General features: G+C 38.2%; 1 protein-coding gene across 3 annotated transcripts in view; it reads left to right on the plus strand.

Annotated features, from left to right (window-relative positions):
* The window catches only part of BANP (BTG3 associated nuclear protein), a 272,200-nt gene that overhangs the window by 38,095 nt on the left and 208,918 nt on the right, over window positions 1-25,187 (plus strand). For 2 of the 3 annotated variants that reach the window (XM_084644987.1, XM_084644986.1), the window contains 3 exons: window positions 13,369-13,519; window positions 16,585-16,679; window positions 21,143-21,342. In XM_084644987.1, coding sequence (XP_084501113.1) covers window positions 13,450-13,519; window positions 16,585-16,679; window positions 21,143-21,342 — 365 coding nt within the window. In that variant the 5' untranslated portion in view covers window positions 13,369-13,449. Of the gene's footprint in view, window positions 1-10,674; window positions 10,692-13,368; window positions 13,520-16,584; window positions 16,680-21,142; window positions 21,343-25,187 lie in introns of those variants that run through there. The other variant, XM_084644988.1, reaches the window with a different exon arrangement.

The following is a 25,187-nucleotide window of genomic DNA, read 5'->3' on the forward strand; positions in this document are numbered from 1 at the left end:
GGGGGAAGCAATCAACAAAGTCTTTTGTCTACTGATGTCCCACAATGGCTTGTTTGGCATCTATGCCTTCTATTGTTGGGGAGAAGATGACACCTCTTGTGGTTAGTTAGCATTTCACGCTTGGTAATGCTTCTCCATTGGCTGTGGGGATTTTCAATCTTAGCAAACATTTTTATGGTTACAGAGCAAACATTTAAATGTTACCACATAACATGGCATGCATATCTAATAAGCAAGATCTTACAAGCATTTCATAAAGTCTAAACACTAAATTCACTCTTCTAACTCTGTCTGTTTTAACAATACTAACACAAAGGTGAGTCAGACTGCTTTTCAGCTGTGCATTTGTCAATATTCAGTGAGGCCCAGGGGCTTTAGCATTAGCTGGCACCGTTCTGCCAGCATCACTACATACGCACTGTTATTTTCATACCATGCTACAAGTTCCTTTCTGTTGTTTGTTTATAGAGGTAGTCTAAACATCTTGGATAACCGAATTAAAATTTGCCCAGGCTGAACTTGCAGACAGGTTGTTCTTGGACCAGAATTCACGAACGCATTTCTGAATAGGGGATGAATTAATTATGAGTAAGATTTTTTTAAATCTTGGATATTTTCCCCTTTCCATGAACATTTTTTCATATGTGAGTACTTCATTTGGTCAGAACTTTAAGGTATGGTGAATCTCCCCCCCGCTGCCTTGTTGGTATATGCCGCCACCAACTTTTCTCAAAGCAATATTGCTGAAATGTAGCCAACTTTTAACTACCCGTACTTTTATTTTTCATACCCCTACATAAGTACCCACAATGGCAACTACATTTGTTAGCCCAGGATGCCCCTTCAGGCAGCAAAACATTGTTCAGTGTTCTTTGAATGGAAGATAAAATATACTGAAATTGGTCCCTGAGGTGTCCACCTGGAGTAATATCCTTGTCTAGACCAATTTTCTGAAAATTAGGAGCAATTGTCAGTAAAGATTCTCCACCTAGTGGATGCAAGCAATACAACTAAATAACTACATCAAATTCTGTACACTGTATTAACCCTAGGAAGGGCTGTAACTGATGTGGGTGAGTAGCTCTTGTTTCATAGAGGTGGTCGATACAGAAAACTTACATTGGCATAGCTACGTCTCACAGGAATGTGGAAAATCCACACCTCTGAGAGACATAGCTATGCTAACCTAACTCCCAGTGTACTCAGTGCTAGGCCGAGAAGAATTCTGCTGTTGACGTCACGGAGGTGGATTGACCACAGCAATGGGAGAACCTCTCCTATCGCTGTAGAGTGTGTCTACATTGAACTGCTACAGTGGCACAGTTGCGGCCATGCTGCTGTAGAGTTTTAAGTGTGGACAAACTCTTAGGGTGTGGATTTTTCACACCCTTGGGAGATGCAGCTATGGCGATGTAAGTTTTCAGTTTAGACCAGTCCTGATTTGTTATCATCCAGTAATGAAACCTATGGCTGAAGTTAATTAATAGCCAGAATAATTAAGTGTTGCATACTGGCTACGGAACCTCAACGTATGCATAAACTTGGATTAATTTAGGCCTGGTCTAAACCTAAAACTTAGGTTGACCTAGCTATGTCACTCAAGGTTTTGAAAAATTCACGCCCCTGAGGGACATAGTTAAGCCGACCTAATTCATTGTGTAGACACTGCTAGGTTGATGGATGAATTCTTTTGACCCAGCTACGGCCTCTCAGACGGTGGATTAACTACTGCAATGGAAAAGTCCCTTATGTCACTTTAGCAAAGTTTCTATGCTACCATGCCACAGCAGCACAGCTGCAGCATCTGTCTGTAGACAGAAAAGGAGTACTTGTGGCACGTTAGAGACTAACCAATTTATTTGAGCATGAGCTTTTGTGAGCTTATGCATCCGATGAAGTGAGCTGTAGCTCACGAAAGCTTATGCTCAAATAAATTGGTTAGTCTCTAAGGTGCCACAAGTACTCCTTTTCTTTTTGCGAATACAGACTAACACGGCTGTTACTCTGAAACCTGTCTGTAGACAAACCCTTAGACTGATGTCATTCTGCACATAGCTCAGTGGTTTGAGCCTTGGCCTGCTAAAACCCAGGGTTCTGAGTTCAATCCTTGAGGGGGCCATTTAGGGATCAGGGCAAAAATTGGGGATTGGTTCTGCTTTGAGCAGGGGGTTGGACTAGATGACCTTCTGAGGTCCCTTCCAACCCTGATATGCTATGATTCTATGAAAACAAGTTGAATACCTATCTCTGGGTATGTCTCCCTTAGAAACACTACTGCGGCACAGCTGCAGCGCTGTAGTGTAGACACGTACTACGCTGACAGAAGGGGTTTTTCCGTTTCTGTAGAAAATCCACCTCTCTGAGAGGTGGTAGCTAGGTCGATGGGAGAATTCTTCTGTTGACCTAGTGCTGTCTACACTGGGGCTTAGGTCGGCTTAACTGAATCTTTCAGATATGTGGATTTTTCACACCTCTGAGTGACATAGTTAGGTTGACCTAATATTTTGATGTAGACCAGCCTTCTTTGTTCAAAGGCCTGGTCTACACCTAAAAATTAGGTTGACCTAGCTACGTTGCTCAGGGATGTGAAAAATTCAGATCCCTGAGAGAGACAGTTAAGCCAATCTAAGCCCCAGAGTAGACAGCACTAGGTTGATGGGAGAATACTTCTGTCTACCTAGTTCCCGCCTTTTGTGGGGGTGGATTAACTACAATGATGGAAAAACCGCTTCCAATGGTGAAGCAAGTGTCTATGCACTGCTATACCTTCAAAGCCACACTTTCTACAGTTTATAAAGGAATAAAACAGTTGTGTATTGTTAATTTTTATACTATAGTTAATTGTAACCTATTGTCATTGTTACTCCATCAGCCGTAGTTATCATGGTGTCAGCTAATGTGACTCTTCACAATGATAGTTAAACATACTAACATTTTGTCATGTAGATGAGCCCTTTCAGTGTTTGGTTTAATAAAAATAAATAAATAAAACAGACATGGACAAATGGAGAAGTATCATGGGAGAGCATCCAAGCAAAGCTTAGTGGTGGGATACTGGGCAAAAGTAGAGTTTGAATGGTTAGTAAGGAGAGAAGGAAAAAGATGACCAAGCAAAACAGAGACTTGTACCAGCTAGGATGCAAAAGAGGGGAAATTATCTGAAAAGAAACAAGACAATGAACCTGAAGAGAACAAGAGTTTCTGTAGATTATGGAGCTTTTATGGGTTTAAAACTGAATCAGTTTTATTTAAGTTTTTAAGTTCTGACTTCTTACCAGAGGAAGACCAAACTTCCAAGATCCTTTGCTATTAAGGCATCTATTTAATTTTTCCTGTTATCATTCTCAATTTTTGGGATTTGCACTGTAGCTCATCAACACCATGTCTGAGCACCACATAATCAAAGTGATATTTTTAGGTTACCTACTTGTCTTAACTTCACTTTCATGCCAATCGACACGTACATTGGGAGGCCAGATTTCTGTGCTCTGGCTGCAGTAATATGTTTCTATAACCTGCATTCCTCTCTTTTGAGTCTTTTCAATACAGAGGTTGAAAGAATTCTCAATGCCAGCTGTACAATAGTAGCTCATTCTTAAAGGATAAACTGACCAACACCTATGCATGAGGCTGTAATGACTCTCAGTTTGTCCCCCTGTCCCACTCACAGTTGCCAGAAAGACAGAAGAGAAGCATTAAATATAATGATTTTTTTAGTGAACCAAGTCCAGTATTATGATGGTGCCTGGCTTTTTGCCTACAGGATCTTTCAGGGGCATCTCATTACAGACATACATTTTGTTTTATTCTGTATAGGGAAACTGAAAAGTATCTTTGAAATTCTTTAGCACTTTATAAACTTTCATATGTAAGCCCCATAGTCCTCGGTCAGTGGTGCAATATCTTTAGGTATGGCCTAACAGAGTCAAAAGCATTTACATTACAGTTTGGAAACTAAGAACTTCCTAATATCACATGTAATAGAGCTTGTTATAATTCTTATTATACATTGTAATATCCTAGTATTTTTATAATTAAACAGTAACAGTTGTGGTCCAGTTTAGTTACAGAATATAGGGTATAAACAATGAATGTTTTTACTTACCATTTTTGAGTAATGTGGAGTGGGAAGAAGAAAGGTAAAAGTTCAGAAATTTTAAGATGCGTTTTTTTCTCTTCATAGATTACAGTGCAAGTCAATGCAGTGTAAAATCGGACTTTCTATTTAAAATACTTTTGAGGTTTCATATTTCTATTTCCAACATGTTGGTGCATGAAGTCCATAGGAGGCTTGGCAGTTCTTCTGTTTACAATGCATTTGACCTTATACACTATTTAAAAGGCTTCTTTTTATTATGTTTTACTTATTAATATGTTATAGTATGTAGATATATAATGTATTTTGTGAGGGAATTATTCAGTAGTGTAGGAAGACTCAGTTCTGGCTGCCAAATGGAGTGACTCTCGTCTAGACACAGAGCCAGACTTTGGTTTTATAAAGGTTTTGAAAGTCAGAGAGGTGAAAGCCTGCGAAAAGCACTGTTGGGCCCTGATCCAGCAAATATTTATGCACCTGCTTTACTTAACACATGGTGAGTAGTTCCATTGACTTCAACGGGACTGCTCACAGTGTGTAAGGTTAAGCATGTATTTAAGTCTGTAGGACTGAGGCCTAAATCAGTAGTACCCATGCTGGATGCAGGGCAAATAAAGAAGGGGTTGACTGGTGACATGGAGAAGAAAATATATATTTGCAACAAAAAAATAACTATTTGAAAATGTGTGTTTGTGTTTTTCCTCTTCATTGGATTTATTCTTGTTTAAAGCAAAAGAAATGTAATTTAAAGTTTGGAGCAGGCAGAGGGGAAGTAAAATGTCACATTTTGGATTATATGGTAAACTGGAACAAATGTCCTCCTGTTACATACAATTAAAGTATTGTAGCAATCTGGCCACAGTAAAGTAGCACTCAGGAACATCAGCCAATATTTGCAGTCACTGAAACAGGATCAGCTGAAGTATACATTTCATGTATTGAAACTCTACGTTTCTAAATCACCTTATTCATACCCCCCCCCAAATTAGTTTTACAAAGTAAAATTATGTTTAATTGATACATGTTTGTATGTTAGAAAGGCTGTTGACCACACACCTGTAACTTGTTTTCCCACAGATTTTAGTATTTTAAATTAAATTTAGCCAGAAAAGATAATGCAGTCATATACATTTACCTATAAATATTTGTGTTCTTAAAGAAACATGGAATGTAAACAAAAATAGTTCTACCCTTGTCAGCTCTACCTGTTTTACACTGGTGCTTGTTTACAGTTCAAACATCACAAATAGGGCTCCATGTATTTGTGAATAAATGCTTTCAGGTAAAAAACAGAGTTACCTCTCTGTGGGTTTTCAGGCAGCTCTCTGTCTTTGCCCCCTTTCCCATTTATGAGTCTGCACTCTTCCTAATCAATTTCACTGTTGGAGTATCAGCAGTGATAGTAATAACGTTAAAAAAGCCCAAAAGCTGTTCTCAGCTCTGTACATGTGCCATCAACGGGCCTCTCTTCCCTCCCCCCCAAAAATTTGTAAACATAAATATTCTATTAAGTTGAAAAAGAAACAAAGTGTGGGAGTCTGGAAGGTAACAATACTTCAGATATTGGCTTCATTAGTATTTATTGTTAACCATACTTGGCTCTGTACAGAACATAGATTAGGTAAGGTCCCTCAAGAAGCCTACAGTCTAGGTATTGTATTTATTTGAATTAGTAAAAATTGTCTCTTCAAGACTCAAGTTATTTTATAGTCAGTCATTCTACATTGATCCAAACCCATTAGATGGAAAAACATCAAGGTGACAATATTCAGAAAACGTGTTAGGCCACGCCCAGAGGGATTAGGGGTGGGAGGCTGAGGAAAGAGTGAGTCTTTCGAACTGAGGAACTGCCACAGTTTAGTTAGTTCTTGAACAACAAAAAAATCACTCCAAATAAGATTAAAGCAATGCTTCATTGAACCAATCGAAAAAGGTTGCAACCATTTCTTTTGGTTCAGACTTTGTCTCAGTTTCAAACCTTATACTTTTTTAATTTTTGAATCTTTATCTCAAGCTCTGTTAAATGAACTTCAATTTGGTTTTCATAGCCTTTTGCTAAGAAGAGTGTAGAACTGAGGTGAAACCAATGAACTAGGGTACACTGTTTCCACGAAGTAAGCAGATTGGTGTGCATGAGAGAGGGGACTGGCACTCGAGTTTAACAACATAGGGTGTGTGAATTGCTAACCTGCAGAGGGAAAGAGCCCAGAGCAGAGCAGCCAAAAGCCACTAGCTGGAGACAATTTCCTTTAGTGGGCACAGTCAGGGCTCCCTCCTGCTGTAAGCAGGTGGTAGTGATTTACCCCCGATACTTCAGGCAACCCCCGAAAAAGTCACAGCCAGGAGCTCCACTTGCCGCTGTTTCTTTCCACCAGCTCTGCTCCCCTGTTTCTTGCCCCATCCTCCTCACAGATATCCCAAATTTTCCTAGACCTTCTATCGCAGCCCAACATCCCCATGTTTCCTCCATGGCTTCCCTCAACACCCACATTCACAATCCCTTTCTTCCACAATTCCCACAGTCATATCCCTGCTCCCCACCATGCTTCCTACTCTTCTACCTCATTCAGCTTTTAAACACTGACACATATCAATACTGATTCTTTCCAGATGGCAAGATGAATTCTGATCAGTGTTGATTTCCTCTGGAAGTTGTACCTAACTTTATCAGCCATGCAAAGAAGAAGAAAGGAAAAAAAGAAAGAAAGGAGAGTGGGAGGGGATTGTTCCTCCAGCAATAGATCTACTTCAAACAAACAAAAAACAGTACACATACTTACTTTGCAAATCTATATTACTACCGATTAGCAAAACCTCCTGGCCTAATGATCCCTTTACAAATTACAGGAGCTATTACATTAACTTCATCCATCTGTATTTTAGAAGGTGGCATTTCAAAAAATACTTGTCTTTGTAGTAGCACTTAGAACATGAATGAGTCACTGAGATGATTAAACCTAAAGATATATACTACGTTCCTTGCCTTCCTGTATCCCAAGAAAAAATTATCCTTCCAAAATTTGGGGAAATGTTCCTAGATTCTGAGAGAGAACTGTTATCATTACAGAGGAGTAACAGACTACTGTATATTTTGATGATGGAAATTTTTAATCCTCTGAAGGTTAATAAATCTTCATCTACCAAAACTTCATAAAGTTAATTTCACTTTAAGTCAATTACAAGTTTAATTTAGAGACTGAACTGTGTTCACTATCCTGTATCACATTTAAAATATCAAAAGGCAGAGAAGGGTGATAAAGAGTTCATGGTGTTCAGATAACCGCTTGCTGAGGCAAAGTTAACAGGTTCAAAAGTACCTGACTGCCTTCTGCCATAGAGAAATACCCCAAACTGTCATCTTGTCAGATCTCATATGCAAAGGCTGCACGAGTGCTTGCAATGGGAGACTTTTAGGCGAAAATAGATGTTGCAGCAAACAGTCCTAGTAAATGTGTACATGGGACCTTTTCCTCCTTATCCTATATACCTTTTATTCCTTGTCACCCAACCCCACCTCTCACTTGAGCATCTGTATCTTCCTACTGCTAGTCCCTAGCCTGCCAGTCAGCATAAAGCGTTCAATGTTTGACAGCAACCTAAAATTTTAATTTTGTTTTAATTTTTCCTGGTAGGGTTTGAGCAAAATCCAGTCAGACATTTTTGGATTAGTTAAGTGGGAAGAAACATCTTCTTCTACTATTAAACAATAGGCCACTTTTATGCACAGAAAACTTGAAAACAGACGAACTTAAACATAATGCTATATGTGGTTAACCCTCACTGAGGAACTGTAATTGTTTTCTGGAACTAAAGCATGCGCTTGCTCCCTGCTGGGAAATTCCAAGCACCTTAAACTGAAAATAAGCATTAATTGAAGTGTTTCAAATAGGAGAGTGGATAAAAAGAGATTTTTTATTTTTAATTAAATACAAGTTTCTTTTTTAAAAACAAACCTATTTGAAATTGACAACTTATGTTAAGGCCTAAATTCATTGTAATATATATTAAAATCATTTAAATTAAATGCAAAAAATAATATTAAATCAGTATATGTCTGCTGGCAAGTTTTAAAGAAAGTCAAACCATTGAACTGGTGGAAGTCACTGACTGAGCACCAACAAATTATGGTTCCAGAAGTGCTAAACCAGCTTTTGAAAGCAGTAGGCTCTTCTGCAGGTGCAGAGAGAATATCTTCTTCGTTTCAGTTTATTCAACTAGTTCAGTTCAATGACTATTGCATTCAAAGTTAAGAAGCCAATTTGGATTTGTAAAAGCAGGAAAGCTTGTTTTCCACTTCCAATCTGTACATTAAAAACTAGATGTAAAAAGATAAGATCTTCTAGTTATAAAATCTTGCAGGACAAGGTGACCAAAAACAATTACTACTTTTGTTTAATAAGGTCTTGTGCACCCTACACAGTTTCTTCAACAAAAGCCAGCTTTTGTCGACACAAAAGAGGATGTATACACACTAAATTTAATGCTCCTCCCACCAACTCCCCTGCTATGCTGACATAATAAAACCACCTCAAGGAGAGGTGTAGGGCTTATGTTGGTGTAGTTAGGGTGATGCATGTCTGTGTAGACACTACGTTTCTTACATCTGCTGTTGGCTGTTGTTCATGTCAATTTCATGGCTCGAGCTCCTGCCTTCTGAGCCAGGCTCCTGCCCGGTCTCCGTTCTAAACCAGGCCGCCACCCAGGCTCCTGGCTTGGGCTGCTGCCAAGGCTCCCCACTCCCTGCCGGGAACATGGCAGTTGACTGGACTCTGGGTGTGGATCTCTGCACTGGAGGCGAGAATCCCTGGGTGGCTTCCCCCGGCTCCCAGCTGGGAATGCGGAGGCCAGAAGCCCAGGGCGGCAGCTGGGCTCCTGGTGGGGAAGTGTGTGGAGCTGAGCCCTGGCTCTCAATCCCCCACACTGCCCCTCTTCATGCCCCTCTTCAGTCAGTGGAAGCACTCCTGGTGAGGACGCACACCACCAGCAGAAGAAGGGTAGTGTGGACATCAGCCACTGCAGCAATTAATGCAATGGCTGTAAGTCAACCTAACAGGTCAACTTGTCTACACTCTCCTTAGGAAAAAGCAATGAAAACCAAATTAAAGTTTATTTAACAGAGCTTGAGATAAAGATTCAAATAAAAAAAGTATAAGGGCTTGGAAACAAAAGGTTATAATTACAAGAAAAACAAAAAACACAATATATAACCTATACTTATTAACAAGTTACTTTCCTGTCTAGTAAGGTATTTCTCACCCACTGGTTCTTTCAGTGCTCGTCCAAGGAGGTGAGATCCACTGTTCATGAGACAACTCTCACTGGCAGAGTTATTCCTCTGTAATGGATAACTATTTGGGCCATTTCTTCTCGTATACAGTCACAAGCTATTGTCGCTTAGCCCAGGAGGCCGCCTCTTTGAAGAACTCTTCTGGGGTTCATTTGTCTTTATAAATCTCCCGTCTGCATCTACTCCAGATGGTAAACATAAGCCCCGTCCATGGATGTTCAATGTCCTTATGTTGATTAGGTCAGCTCTTCGACTTCCCCTTCTCAGGTGATAGGTTTCACTCCCAACAGATTTGAAACATAATTTCCTTCATGTCACATAGCTCTAAAGTTGTTTTCTGTATAAATATTTCTCATTAACCATGACAATTGGCTAGTTCTTAGCTTTTAGCAGATACCACAAGTCACCCTCTTTGGTGAAATATTGAGAAGATAGTCGGACATGGGTAATACACGTGCTTGGGCCTGTCTGCGTTACACTGCTCCCTACCGGCCTGCTCAGGCACTTTTCTCATCATGGTGGCAAATCTTCCCATGCTAGTTGTCATTGTTAAATTGTAACAGTGATTGTAAACAGCACATTCTGTGATCTTGGAGAAGAAAGGGAGAAAGGAAGTGGGGTAGTAATGGGAAAGGCAAGCAATAATGCTGTTGGGAGCCTTTATGCACCCATGCCATGGGGCAGAGCTACTAGGTTTACCTCCCGCTGCTCCGGGGCCCCTGCACAACCACAAAACCCCAGGGCACTTGCACTTTTCTGCTAAACCATCTTGTCTCTCCAAAGCCCCCCCTTATCCCCTCATGCCACTGTAGGTATCTTTCTCCCCTCTGTTATAGCCCTTTATTCTCTGCTGCCCACTCGGTCTCCTTGGCTCACCAGATGTCTGTATGGAGCACAGCTGGGGATGGGAAATAGGTAGCTGAGGTGTCTGAGTAGTTCATAGATTTTTAAGGCCAGAAGGGACCATTGGATCAGCTAGTCTGACCTTGACCTTCTGTCCACTATTCATTGGGTAGCTCAAAACTTGTTCTGAATAAGAGGAATAACTTCTCTTTTTATGTATATAATTTTTAACGTTTCAGAAATGGATTCAGATTGGGACATTGAAAGAATGTGTGTGACATCTGGAGTTTGTGAGGACTGATTTTTCAACTCAAGGAGTCCAAAGAAATATTGGGAAAACAGCAACATTTAAAAACAGGAGCATTTTAAAATGTTTCCTCTGGAAAAGTTAATTTTACTAGGAAAATTGTGCAGAAAATTCTGTTGTCCACTGAAGACTTATTACGCAAAATTTGTAGACTAAAGGTAGGTTTCCAAAAGTGCTTAGTGCAGGCCTAATTCTTCTCCTATTGAAGTTAATAGGGGTTTTGCCATTTACTTCAGCGGAAGCAAAGTTAGACCAATGTTGAACTCTTCTGAAAACTCTACCCTAAATTTAATCTTTTAAAGCATTTTACTCCAGCTTTAATTTCAAATTTCTGTGCAATTTCTGTCAAGTTACCAGTGCCTCCATAATCCATGTATTGTGTGTGTGTATACAAATAAACACATTTTTCCTTAATGTTTTGATGGAGGTTCTTTCTGAGTCTGGGGGCTCCAGACTCATGTTGTGCTATGCCCGGTGAGAATGTAGAAATGGCAGATTCTTGTTTGTAAAATACTATGCTTCATCATGACCTTGACCAGTTACCTGTACGCAATGTCTGATTTATTGAAAATATGTTTAAAAAAGGTGAAAATTAATGATGTTATGAGGAAATATTACCATATATGTGTGCCATTTTATAAATTACCATATCTTGGCTGTTTTAATCCTTTATATTCATTAACTGCTAAAAGACATCTGTCTAAGCTAGGATAAAGTGGGGCTTTGTGCCTGGAATTGTTTTTTTTTTTTTTTTTTAAACATATGCGAGTATTTCACCAGAACATGACACAAGAAGCTGGGAGTGGAGAAAGGAGGTCAGAAACGGGAAATTGTTTTTCACTTGCACTAAGGGAGGGCTTAACTAACTTGAACTAATTTTGTTATAACAAATGGATTTTGGAAGCGGAAAATGTGTGTATTGTATATCGGACTAAATTGAATTTAAACAAGTGAGTTACAGATCCCTTGAAAGTGATTTATAATATGCTGATGTATTCATAACTAGAACAGCACTGCTGGGCAAGGCTAAAATGAATCATGAAATATTTACTGCTATCTAGTGTTGTAAATACGGTTTTTTAAAAAAATCAAGATTTGACAGTTTGTCCCTTTTCTAATGTGTGGATTGAAAGATGCATCCCTTCAGATTAAGGGCAGGGTTCTGAATAGTACGCAGTTAGTGACATTATGAAACAGTAATTCTAGCACAGCTGTTTTATTATGTTAAGACTGGCCGGTTCCCAGGACTTCTGAGAAATGGCAAATTTAACTTGCCAAAATGGCAACCACATGCACTAACCTATTGCCAGTTTTCTTGGGCACCTTGCCATAGTCTATACAATCCCAACAGTTTTCATAGTGATCAGAATTTCAAATGAGTCAATATTGGCAGCAACATCATTTTGAGTAAACAACTCTGATATTCTGTGGCGTCCTCATTCAAAAGATACAGGCTTTTCTAATGAGCAGCTGCTGCTGAGGCCAATCTCAGAAGTCGTTGGTGACACTGTATTGTTTTTGAAAAAATTGCACTCCACCTGCCTGGTTTAATTGCTTTCGTGTGTTCAAGTGGAAGAAGGAAAGAGGAAAATGTTTATGCATAGTTGGATTTGATTCAGTGTCAAGGTTAAGGGATAAATTACCATTTCCATTGGTAAACCTCAAATTATCCTACTAGTATTCTTTGTGCCAGGTATTAAAAAAGACTGGTCTTCTGGCATGCATTGTCCATCCTTCTATAACTGTGGGGAAACACAGATGTGAACTGTTCCTATGATTTTAATTCAACTTTAGTAACCATATTAAGGAAAATCTTCAGCCTCTAAAGACCTTTGACAGAGAATTCTGCAGGAGCAGGGCTGAAAAATGTTTGGCTCTAGAATCAGGACCATGCTTTGGAAATAGATTTAAGCTTCATCAGCACTGAGCTGTAGAAATGCCAGGCTGAGGTTGGAGCCAAGAGAGTAAAAATTGAACTTTGGTTCAAATTTAGTTTTAATTAGCAGCAGAGAAGTCCCTAATCTCAGTGTGTGTTAACCAAGATTTTTACAGATCCCACAGGAATGTCACAGTTGCAGGGACAATGTCTCTATATATGTTTGTACGGGGCATTGCACAATGGGGGTGCAGTGTTGGTTTGGGTCTTTGGATGCTATTGCAATATAAACATTTAAATAATGTACCTGTTTTAAAAAAGCTTGTAAATGAAAAGAACCCTGCAATTTTGGAATGTTATTCCCTTAGTAAAGAGGCCAAAGTGTCTTCTGTTTTATTTCTTTCTGTAAATGTATGTGTAAGTATTGTTGTTATTTTTAAAAAATAAATTTTAAACAAAAATTATATTTAAAATAAAACACAAACACTTTACCATGTATTTAGTGTTGGTGAATGGCATTGAAGTGCCAAACTAGGGAGTGAAGGGACTGTCTTTATTCACAGAAGAGATACAGCACATACACTGGGATAGTGCAGGCTTTCCTCACAGGTCCAGATAGGACCAACTCAGAAGTGACAGGGGTATTTCAGTCTTGGTCCTCCTTGGAGAGCTACCAAACAAAGTGGCAATTAATGGCAGTTGACATTGTAGTTTCTGTGATATGGACATGTGACCGCTAGGAACTGGGCCAGTATTTACCCTATCTATTTCACAAGGATCGCTGAATGTTCATTAGGTGGCCATAACCAAACCAATCTGGATTTGAACCAATGACCTAAAGGTGAAAGGCTCTGATTCTCACTATCAATCCTCTGAGCCACAGCTCCTTTTAAAGAACATGAATAAAGTATTAATTTACTCTGTGTGTTAACATTCTTTTTTTTGCTGCTGTCTTTCAGGGTTGTACGAAGTGGCAGACCTTAGAGTGTGAGTTTGGGGCCTTCCGTGGTATTTGAGCGAATATTGTTGCCTGATTCTGAATGATGTCAGAACAGGATTTGGCAGATGTGGTTCAAATTGCAGTGGAAGACTTGAACCCAGATCATCCAGGTACAGTAGGGGGTAGCATTGACACAAGGAAGAGCAGTAAAATGTTATCTTCTAAACAGGGAATAAAAATCACTGTTGGGCTCATTTTACAAATTCAAAATGGTACAAAAGTTTCCTAGAGAATTTAATTCTGCCTTTAAAAATGAGTTTGTTAACATTACATTCCAGTAACTTTATCAACATGGCCGGAATTTTCCTTCTAGAACAGTTTTTTTAACATTTTGCATTTAACATCTTTAAAAATAGAGGGCTATATCCTCTCCCTGTTCTTTGTACAGAAGTAGTTTTGTGTAAAAAATCTAGGGTTAAACATTGCCTACAGTAAGTTTTTCTTCTTGCTGAGCATCTTTCTCAGGCTTTCCTCCAAATGAGAATTGCTACCCAACAAGTTATGAACCATAACTTTATAGTTGGTGTTTATTATTTCTTCCTTTACATGATTGAAATTCTTTGTATTGTACCAAAGTGGTAGCAGATTGAAATCACCTCCAAAAGCATTATTGTGACATTCGTTGTTCTTGAGAGTTTGTTTGTTAAAGGAAAATGTCAGTATTGGATGCTAGTTATTGGCCTCAATCTATATATGGAGGTAGTGGGTCTATGTGTATGTGTAAATGTGTGCAGGAACATTTGTAGGATTGTGCCAATAATTTGGGAAGACACTGATGTTAACAAGGCCCCATTCCTGCACTCAGAATCACATGGGTGAACGAACCTCTGCACTAATGAAGAACTCCAATGAAGCTGTTTGGGTTCTGCATGTGTGCAGTGGTTTACCTATATAGTTCTCATAGCAAGACTGGGGACTAGCTTTGGAATGCGGTATTAGATGATATGAGGAAGCAATGAAACACCGAAGACATTGTAAGCCTATTTGGTACACTTTTTTTCTTGTTTTTGTCCAATATATATATTTAGGACATATTACTTGTTTGCGGGGAGCTATGTTATTTATTTAACTTAGGTTTCTGCAAGATTTATTAATGCCAAATGCATCGTCGTGAATAGATGTTAATATCCAAGTGCCTAGATGCTTTGATAGGTACCTTTAAACAACAAATGTAAATAAAGAAAATCTAGAATAAGAGAGGTCACAAAAACGTTATATTGGTACATCAATACTTTTTTGATGAAGTTTTAAAAAAAGGTGAGAGGTGTGTAGTATACAAATGTAATTTATATACTAGTGATTATTTTAATTTATAGTATTAGAGTTTGTTTGCTGTAAAATGCTATATCCATGAAAAAGATCTGGAACATTCTTGAATTTTTTCGAGTAAACATGGTTTTACATCAACATGAGGAAATTCACAGCTGAGTGTAGATCTTAAGAAGGCTGAATATTTAAAATATATTTCTCAAAAAACAGACTACAAATCCCGTAGAAATCATCAAAACATAGGGCTGGAAAGGACCTTGAAAGGACCCTGTGCTGAGGCAGGGCCAGGTATACCTAGACCATCACTGACAGGTGTTTGTCTATCCTGTTCTTAAAAACCTCCAGTGATGTGGATTCCACAACCTCCCTTAGAACCTTATTCCAGAATTTATACTTAGAAAGTTTTTCCTAGTATCTAATTTAAATCTCCCTTGCTGCAGATTAAGCCCATTACTTCCTTGTTCTGTTTTCAGTGGACATGGAAACCAGTTGATCACCATCCTCTTTATAATGGATCGTACCATATTTGGAGACTGTTATCCGGTCCCATCTCAGTCTTCTTTTCTCAAGACTAAATATGCCCAGTATTTTTAATCTTTCCACATAGTTCAGATTTTCTAAACATTTTGTCATTTTTGTTGCTCTTTTCTGGGCTCTTTCCAATTTATCCACATCTTTCTGAAATTGTGGCACCCAGAAGTGGACATAGTACTCCAGCTAAGATTTCACATTTGCTGAGTAGAGAAGTACAGTTACCTCCGGTGTCTTACATATGACACTCATGTTAATGTATCCCAGACTGATATTGGCCTTTTTTGCAGCTGCATCACATTGTGGACTCATTTTCAATTTGTGATACACTATAACCCCCAGATCCGTCTCATCAGTACTACCATCTAGCCAGTTATTCCTTATTTTGTAGTTGTGCATTTGATTTTTAGCTTCCCTAGTGTAGTACTTTGCACTTATCTTTATTTAATTTCATCTTGTCGAATTCAGATCAATTCTCCAATTTGTCACAGTAATTTTGAATTCTAATCCTGTCCTCCAAAGTGCTTGCAATCCCTCCCAGTTTGGTATCATCTGCAACTTTTATAAACATATGCTCCACACCATTATCCAAGACATTAATGAAAATATTGAATAGTACTGAACCCAGGACAGATCCTGTGGGATGCCACTAGATATGTCTCCCCAGTTTGATAGCGAACCATTGATAACTAGTCTTTGAGTTTGGTCTTTCAACCAATTCCATCTAGAACAACTTTGCTTATGAGGATGTCATGTGGGACTGTCAAAAGCTTTTACTAAAATCAAGATATATCATGACATGCTGCACTCAGCATTTCAATGTTTCTCTTTATGAATACGCCATTAGAATTATTTCATAATTTCTCATAATATTGAGATGATTTTCCTCATTCAAAAGTAAGCGAATTACCAGTATTGCAGTAGTTTCTCTCCCTTGAGATAAGCTCACCATTATTTTTTCTAGATAATTTACATGAGATATTTAAGAAGCTAATATGCAACACATCATACTTAAGTTGTACATGGACATACCAAATATGTACAGTGCTGGATATTTTCATTAGTCCAGGTTATGTATTTTAATACTTAGGACTGACGTTGTTTCAGAGAGAAATATGAGAGCATATAATGGATCAAATAATTGAAATATTCGGTGTTCAAAAGGTGCTTTTCTTATGAAGTGCTAAGTAGAGTGCTTACCCATTGTTGTTACATTTTAAAATAAGTAAACAAATAACTGCTCTGCATAAAGCTAAGTCAGGCTAGAGCTGTTTTTCTCTGTGCTGCTGGATTCTTTCAGTTAGTCACTTCACTGTCTTCATAATTTATTTTGCCCCCAGAATTGTGGTGTGACCATGCTTACTTTTGCTTGCAGTTGTATTGGAGAATCATGAGGTGACAGATGAAGATGTAGAGCCTGCTCTGAAACGCCAACGGATAGAAATTAACTGCCAGGATCCCTCTATTAAGGTTGTGATAGTATACTTTTCTGTTGTTCAGAAGATCAGATACATGCAATTGCTTTTCTTTGGGGGAAAAAGGACGTTAAAAACAGAGGATGGAAAATAAAATATTAACAGTATATTTAAATGTGAACTGGGAGGGCGGGCGGGTGGTTACCCTTTTTGGAAATGTTTTAGAATTATTATTATTTTAATTATTTATCATTATTTATATGACTACAGTGCTATGAGTTATGGATCAGGACCCCACTGTACGAGGCAGAAAAAACACAGGAAAATAAAAAGGGCTTACAATCTAGGTGGTGGTGTCCGTAGTGATTGAGAAAGCAGGTAGCGGGGAGGCCTTGGGGGGAAGGGGGAGAAGAACTCATTTTAGCTATGTTGAGCTTGAGCTGATTGATAGATATCCTTAAGGAGATCAGAGAGAGAGAGGCCTGGATTCTAGCTGAGACAGATCTGGAGTAGAGAGGTAGATCTGTGAGTCATCAGCATAGAAATGTTAGTTGAATTTGTTTTGTGCGGATGAGATCACCCAGAGATGAGGTGCAGAGGGAAAAGAGAAGGGGACAAGTACGGAGTTCTGTGGATCCCACATGGAAAGCTGTAGAGGGGGATGAGGAAGACCCTCCTAAGGACACAGTGAAGAAGTGATTAGAGGTAGGAAGAGAACCATGAGTGGAAGTCAAAGAAGCCAAGTGAGGACAAGATTTCAAGAATATGTGCATGGTTGACGTGTTGAAAGCAGCTGTGACAGGTCAAGGAGATGAAGATGAAATACTGATTTGAGCTTTAACTAGGAATATATCATTAAAGACTTTGGCGAGAAAAGTTTCAGTGGCACGCAAGGAACGAAAGCCAGATTGGAGAGGGTCTAAAATGGAACCGGAGCGGAACTTCAGACAGTGATTGTAAACAGCACATTCAGGGATCTTAGAGTTGAAAGGGAGAAAGGAAGTGGGGTAGTAATGGGAAAGGCAAGCTGGGTCATGGGTGGGAGTTTTTAAGATGGGAGAGACTGAATACTGCTTGTTTGTATGGGGAAAGAGCCAGAGGAGAGTGAGAGGTGAATGAGAAGAATAAAGGAGGGGATGAGAGTAGGCATGAAGAAGATCAGGAGATGGGATGGGATGAGATGAGGTCACTGGGATTAGCGGAGGAGAGAAGATGAGAACCTTCTGCCTCCCTGACAGGAGAAAAGGAGAGAATTGTAGGAGGGGAAGGAAAGGCAAGCTATGGGGGAGGGGGAAAGTCTCATCAGATTTTGTCAGTTTTCTCTTGGAAGAAATTGGTGTGTGTTTTATTGGTAGTTAGCACAAACGCTCATATGGCTTAAAAGCTGGAGGATGGCTAAGTACCTCATTATCTTCCAGAGCCAAATCAGCTTGGTTACCTTTTAAAAACTCTTTTAAAATTATAGTTTTCTTTGAATCAGGCCAGCCACATTTGACTTGATTTCCCTGTGCTCACAGACCTTCCCCATCTCTCCCACATGTGTTTCTTATTGGTAGTGAGTATTGGTAATGTTTCAGTCTTGAGCACCAACAAACACGTAGATAATATTCTGCTGCTACACAGATTGGCGTATATAGTCTTACCTTCTTAAGATTGCCCTAGAATCTGTGAAGATCAGACAAGTCTTCCCAAATTAAGAGTGCAAGCTGCTCAGCAGCATTATCAAACAGTTCTATACTGCTCATTTTATACAATGTTTTCTGTAAGCTAGGCTAGCTGTGTAAATTTAATTTTAGATGGAGGCCACTAGGTGGCATGCTGGCTGTTTCTTAAAGTCAATTCAAGGCATATTTTATTATCACTAGGGTTGTCAGTTAATTGCAGTTAACTCACGCTATTAACTCAAAAAATTAATTGCAATTAAAAAAAATTAATCACTATTAATCACTATTTTAATCACACTGTTAAACAATAGAATACTAATTGAAATTTATTAAATATTTTGAATGTTTTTCTACATTTTCAAATATATTTATTTCAATTACAACACAGAATACGAAGTGTACAGTGCTCACTTTATATTATTTTAATTACAAATACTTGCACTGTAAAAATGATAAACAGAAGAAATAGTATTTTTTCAGTTCACCTCATACAAGTTTCAACTGTTTATTGTGAAGGTGCAATTTACAAACGTAGATTTTTTGTTTGTTTGTTATGTAACTGCACTCAAAAACAAAACGATGTAAAACTTTAGAGCTTACAAGTCCGCTCAGTCCTACTTTTTTGTTCAGCCAATTGCTAGGGCAAACAAGTTTGTTTACATTTACAGGAGATAATGCTGCCTGCTTCTTATTTACAATGACACCTGAAACTGAGAACAGGCATTTGCATGGCACTTTTGTAGCCGACATTGCAAGGTAATTACGTGCCAGATAGCTAGACATTCGTATGCCCCTTCATGCTTTGGCCACTGTTCCGGAGGACATGCTTCCATGGTGATGACGCACGTTAAAAAAATACTACGTTAATTAAATTTGTGACTGAACTCCTTGGGGAAGAATTGTATGTCCCCTGCTCTGGGTTTTACCCGCATTCTGAAATATATTTCATGTTATAACAGTCTCGGATGATGACCCAGCATATTGTTCGTTTTAAGAACACTTACAGTGCAGATCTGACAAAATTCAAAGAAGGTATTAATGTGAGATTTCTAAAGATAGCTACAGCACTCAACCCAAGGTTTAAGAATCTGAAGTGCCTTCCAAAATCTAAGAGGGATGAGGTGTGGAGCATGCTTTCAGAAGTGCTCCAGAAACTACAGAACCCGAATCACCAAAAAAGAAAATCAGCCTTCTGCTGATGGCATCTGACTTAGATGATGAAAATGAATATGCATTGGTTTGCACTGCTTTTGATTGTTATTGAGCAGAACCCATCATTAGCATGGACGCATATCCTCTGGAATGGTGGTTGAAGCATGAAGGGACAGATGAATCTGGCCTGTAAATATCTTGCAACCAGACATGCCAAACCCACGAAAAAAATGCAGAAATTGGGCTTGTGTTTGGCTTAATTGGCTTGTGAGTTGCTTGTTGGCCAGTTTTTCACTTGTAGCTTGTTGCTTCTTTTTTTTTGATCGGCTCCCGGCAAGCAGGGGCAAGGGGGCAGGTAAGGAGGGGAGAGAGTTAGGGGTGCATAGCGGGCCCACCACAGTCCCAGACTGCATGCTGGGGGAATCTAGTCACATAGAGTGTTGAGGTTCTTAGGGATTGGCTTGTTTTGGCCTTGTTTTGAAATGGGATTAGCTTGATTTTTGACTTATTATGAATGTTGGGGTGCTTATTTACCACATGAAAGTTGGCAACTGTGCATTGCAACGCCAACTACAACAATGCCATGCGAATGCCTGTTCTCACTTTCAGGTGACATAGTAAGCAAGAGGTGGGCAGCATTATCTCCTGCACACGTAAATAAACTTGTTTGTCTGAGCGATTGGCTGAACAAGACGTCGGACTGAGTGGACTTGTAGGCTCTAAAGTTTGATATTGTTTTATTTTTGAATGCAGTTATTATTTTGTGCATAATTCTACATTTGTAAGTTCAACTTTTCTGATAAATAGATTGCACTACAGTACTTGCATTAAGTGAAATGAAAAAGGCTATTTCTTTTATTTTTACAGTCTAAATATTTATAATAAAAAATAAATATAATGTGAGCACTGTACACTTTGTATTCTGTGTTGAAATTGAAATCAATATATTTAAAAATGTCGTAAACTTCCAAAAATATTTAAATAAATGGTATTTTATTATCGTGTAACAGTGTGATTGTGATTAATTTTTTTAATTGTGCGATTAATTTTTTTAATCGCTTCACAGCCCTAATTATCACTGTTTAATTACATAATTTCCTCCAGAAAAATCTTGCAGAATATGCCTTTCAAAAATGGATATATTTGCTTAGGAAAACAGATCTTGTTTCTTTCTTTGCATATGTCCAAGTTAGCTGTTTGATATAGAATTAAAGTTAGCTACACTTGTTGCCTTTGAGGTTATGTTATTTGTTTTAATGTATTGATATGATCATTCTACACATTTGTAAGCAGCTAACTTTATCTTTTTGGGGAGATCTTATCAAACTTACCCATTCGTGTGTTGAAGCATGTTTATAATCTTTTCTTTTTTATGCACGAGAGCGAGCAAAATGTTTTGGCTTGTCATCTTAAACTTTGGTGTGGCAGGTGAAGTCACTTTAATAAGATGATTAGGTAAAAAATTGTTCAGTTTGGATGCTGTTGGCTTCTAAATGAAGAATTACAGGAAGTCTATGAATGGTAATAATGCTGCTGGATTTCATCAGTTTTAAGGATGGTCAAATTTTGTGACTAGAAAGGTTGATAGTGTCCCTTGAATTGTTTGCCAATCATATTTAGGTGGCTCTTGCTATACGTATGTTCCTTAAGATAAATTTGTAAGTTTCTAAAAATGGCTCTTTTTGCCTTCTCTCCTCCTCAGTCGTTCCTGTATTCCATTAACCAGACAATATGCCTACGACTGGATAGCATTGAGGCAAAGCTGCTGGCACTAGAGGCTACCTGCAAATCGTTGGAAGAGAAATTGGACCTCGTCATGAACAAACAGCATAGCCCTATCCAAGTCCCCATGGTGGCGGGTTCTCCCCTTGGTGCTACACAGACGTGCAATAAAGTGCGATGGTAAGAAAAGAACAGGCCAGTCATCAATAAACCAATGTACCTTTTCAATACTATCCCAAATCCATCTCTCTGGCAATACCAAGCTCTGCAGCTTTATGTATACCTGTCAGGAGCTTGGCATTTTGGTTAGAATGTAGAATTAATTCATCTTGAAGGCAATTGCTGTGCCAGTTCATGACGTTACTTCTGTTTAGACTGAGACTAAACATATCACATTGGTACATGAATGGCTTGGAACTATTTCCACATTTCGTTTTGATTCAGACTGATTGATTCATCCTTCCTTTGGAAAAGTCGCATCAAATATTAGATGTGTTTTTTAAGCTTTTATTTCCTTTATTTTATATTAAAATGTCTAGTTAATGTGTTTATTGATTGTTTAGGCCATATCATTCTAATCACATCTCATTTTACTTTTATCTATTACAAATTAAACAGAATTGCTTAGTTACATGTGGCTGTTCCCTAAAAGTTCTCAGGAGAATAATATCTAGTGTTTATTTCTCAGATAGAATCATAGAGGTTAGAGATGGAAAATACCTATTAAATCATCTGATCCATTTCACTGCAAATGCAGACTTGACCTACAGTATATTGACTTGTGCATTGTCCAGTATGGTTTTAAATGTCTGAAGCATTGGTAGTCCACCCTTCACTTTGAGGATTAGTCCAGTCTAATAGATTTGACTGTCAAAGGGTTTTGTGTAATGATGAGCCTAATTTTTCCCCATTCGTAATTTCATTCAGTTTTCCTAGATATGCTCCCATAAATAATTTGACCTAAATAATTAATCTCTATCCTTGTTTACAACTTTGTAATATTTATAGAGTGTTTTCATAGTCCATCTCCTCCTTGGTCAATTTGTAGCCAAGATAAACATATTTAACTTTGCTTTCATAAGTCAATTTTTCCAGCCTCTGATCGTTTTCATTACTCTTCTCTGAACTCCGACTAGTTTGTGAATATTTTTCTGACCCATGGTACTCAGAAATAAACACTATGTTCTCGGTGGACTAAAGCATTATATAAAAAAGCTATTACCACCTTGCTTCATACTGTGAGGCCCATGAATGTACAGGTTAAAAAAACAACAACTTTGTCCTTCTTTTACTGTCATGTTGAACTGCAAATATCTGTCCAATTTTCTGACCACTGTCATGTCTGGTTCCCCTTCAGCATTACTACTTTATAAATAAATATGTCTTTCAGCTTATATTTCCCTCAAGATACACGCTTCCATTTTTGCATTTCTGGCCTGAGGGGTGTTTGCAGCTCTCATCAATTTAGTAATGGCAAACAGTTCATTAACATGTTGTTTACACCCTCTCTCAGGTTGTTAATGAAGTTGCTAAACCAGACTGGACGAAATACTGATACCTTAAAAAACCCCCATAGATTCAGATATTTTACAGACAGAAGGAACCATTACAATCATGTGATCATTCTTACTTACTGCATAACACAAGCCATATAATTCTGCCCAGTAATTCCTGCATTCATTGAGCCCAGTAACTTGTGGTGGAAGTAGAGTATATATTTTAGAAAGACATCCAGTCTTGATTTAAAGACTTCAAATGATGGATACCAGTTCCTTGGTAAACTGTTTCAATGGTTCAAACGCATCTTTATTTCTAGTTTGAATTTGTCTAGGCTTCAACTTCAACTTTAATCTACTACTGGATAGCCTGCTGGTCACACGCAGCCCAACTGACTACTTCGGGAGCAGTTGAGAGCCCAGTACTTTTGAAAACAGGCCGCTTATTTAGGTACCTAACTATGAAGTTTGGAATCTAACTTTAGGCACCCTTTTAAAAAAATTTTGGCCTCTCCTGCTTTACTGGCGATAGAAGTTACTCATGGGGGATCCATAATTGTCAGGATTATTCTTTCTTTGAAACAGGTACCTCATAATTGTCTATGATCTTAAGAAATAATTGTCAGCAATAGGTAATTCCCTTAATAGCTAAGCTGCATTTATCAGACTGTGGTCTTGTATGACAGGTGCTGAAATGTTGTATGTTAAAACATTTCAAGTATCCCGTCACCTACCCTTTATCTTTATCTATTGTTACAGGGACTTCCTTTCTTATTATTCAAACTATGTATATACATGTTTCTGTTAAATACAGATTTTTTTAGAAAGAAATTCAGGGTCCTGTATATAATTTAAAACTGTCCCCTTATAATGGGCTTTATACACAAAGCATACATTTAAAAGATTTATTCACAAGTATGTGACCTGGTTAGGAACCTATTGATGGATATCCAGTGAGCATTATCCTTCATCAGTAGGTTTTTCTAATTATACTGTTTTAATTCTCTAATGAATTTAGTGTTCAACCTGAGGCTGCGTTCTCTCTGTAAGGCCATGCATGTCTGCTGTAGGCATTCCTATGAAGTTTAGCAGTTAATCTCTCACTTTAGGATTTCAGATTTTTGTGTCTGTTTTTCTGGTAGTCTGAAAACATTTTAGGTGATGAGGCCCCTGCTACCCTGCTTCACATATACTTTTCAGAATTATAACTGTGAACTAAATGATCTTAAATAGTTTGTGCATTTGTTATTAAATATTAGAGAAAGTGGATTCCGAATCCAATGATTTCCAGCTAGTGTGTGGCTAGCTAAAAGGTAATAGCTTCTTCGCTGCTCAGGGGAGTAGGTAGGGGGAAGAGATACTTGGTATAGCTGTGTCTGAGTGTGTTTAAAGCATTCAGTTTGGTTTTTCTATTTTGTAGAATTACTTTTGTCCTTTGATTTTAATTAAAGATAGTTAGCATAATACCCTACAAACAGAAGCATTCCCTCCATTAATTATTTTAATGAAATATGAGTGACAGGTATAGTACATCAACTTAAAAAAGTTTTAAATTTTTGACAGCAAGTAATGAATTTTTAGGAACATCTTCAGCTTTGTTGTTAAGAAAACATTGACTTTCCCTGAAATTCAGTTCAATTTCTGGGCTATGTAACCAAAAAGAAAAATAGGAGTATATTCTCAAAGGACACATGTATTTAACTTACAGATCATTTCTGCTTTAACAAATCTTCTGGAGAGTAGGTGAAGAGCTGTCAGCTAAATACCAGAGACTCATTCACTTGGAAAGGATCCAGACCTGGTTCTGAGCCAGCCCAGCTTTGTTAATGGCTGGCTCAGTTTCACTGTGATAGGATGTATCACTAAAGACCCTATCTCTCATCTCAAAGAAACCGGTTCCACTTGTTGATTATTTCTAATTAAAAACCTGCATTCACTGTTCTGTTGTAGGACTCTCTCTTTATGTTCTCCCCCTCCTTAAAACACAGATGGCGGTGGAGAACTTCCAACTTCAGTTGGTATTTCAGACACAGATTTACAGATTCTACACCTGAATGAGATCCTTCAACCCCTGTCTCCTCCTGCCATTACAGTAATACCAGTTCCTCCATTGTAATAAAACCATTGTGTGCCGATAGAAGAGCTATGTCAACCAGATGGTGTTACATTTCACAACAATATCTTAGTTGTGTGCCAGCAACACAGACTTTCCCCTTTCCCCCCAGTAAATTCTTTAAGGTTATGATATCTCCTCTTTCCCCTCAAAGCAACTTTGAATGTTGTTTATGTATTTTATTTGGTGATTAGCTGCTTGTATTAATGTGATACAGATTTGCCAAAATTGAGGTTCATTTGTTACAATATTATATAGTAGAGTGTATAAATTATAAATTCACACATCAATTTTATTGCTCTATGATGTTTTGCTATTTTAAAATACTTGTTATATAAATTCGTTCCCTAAGGTATGTCGGTTTCAAGTGAGTCTAGGCCATCTTGTAATGAGAACAAGGGTGACTTGGACATGAG

The sequence above is a fragment of the Lepidochelys olivacea genome (genome assembly GCF_965140295.1).
Source record: "Lepidochelys olivacea isolate rLepOli2 genome assembly, chromosome: 12".
Lineage (NCBI taxonomy): Eukaryota > Metazoa > Chordata > Testudines > Cheloniidae > Lepidochelys > Lepidochelys olivacea.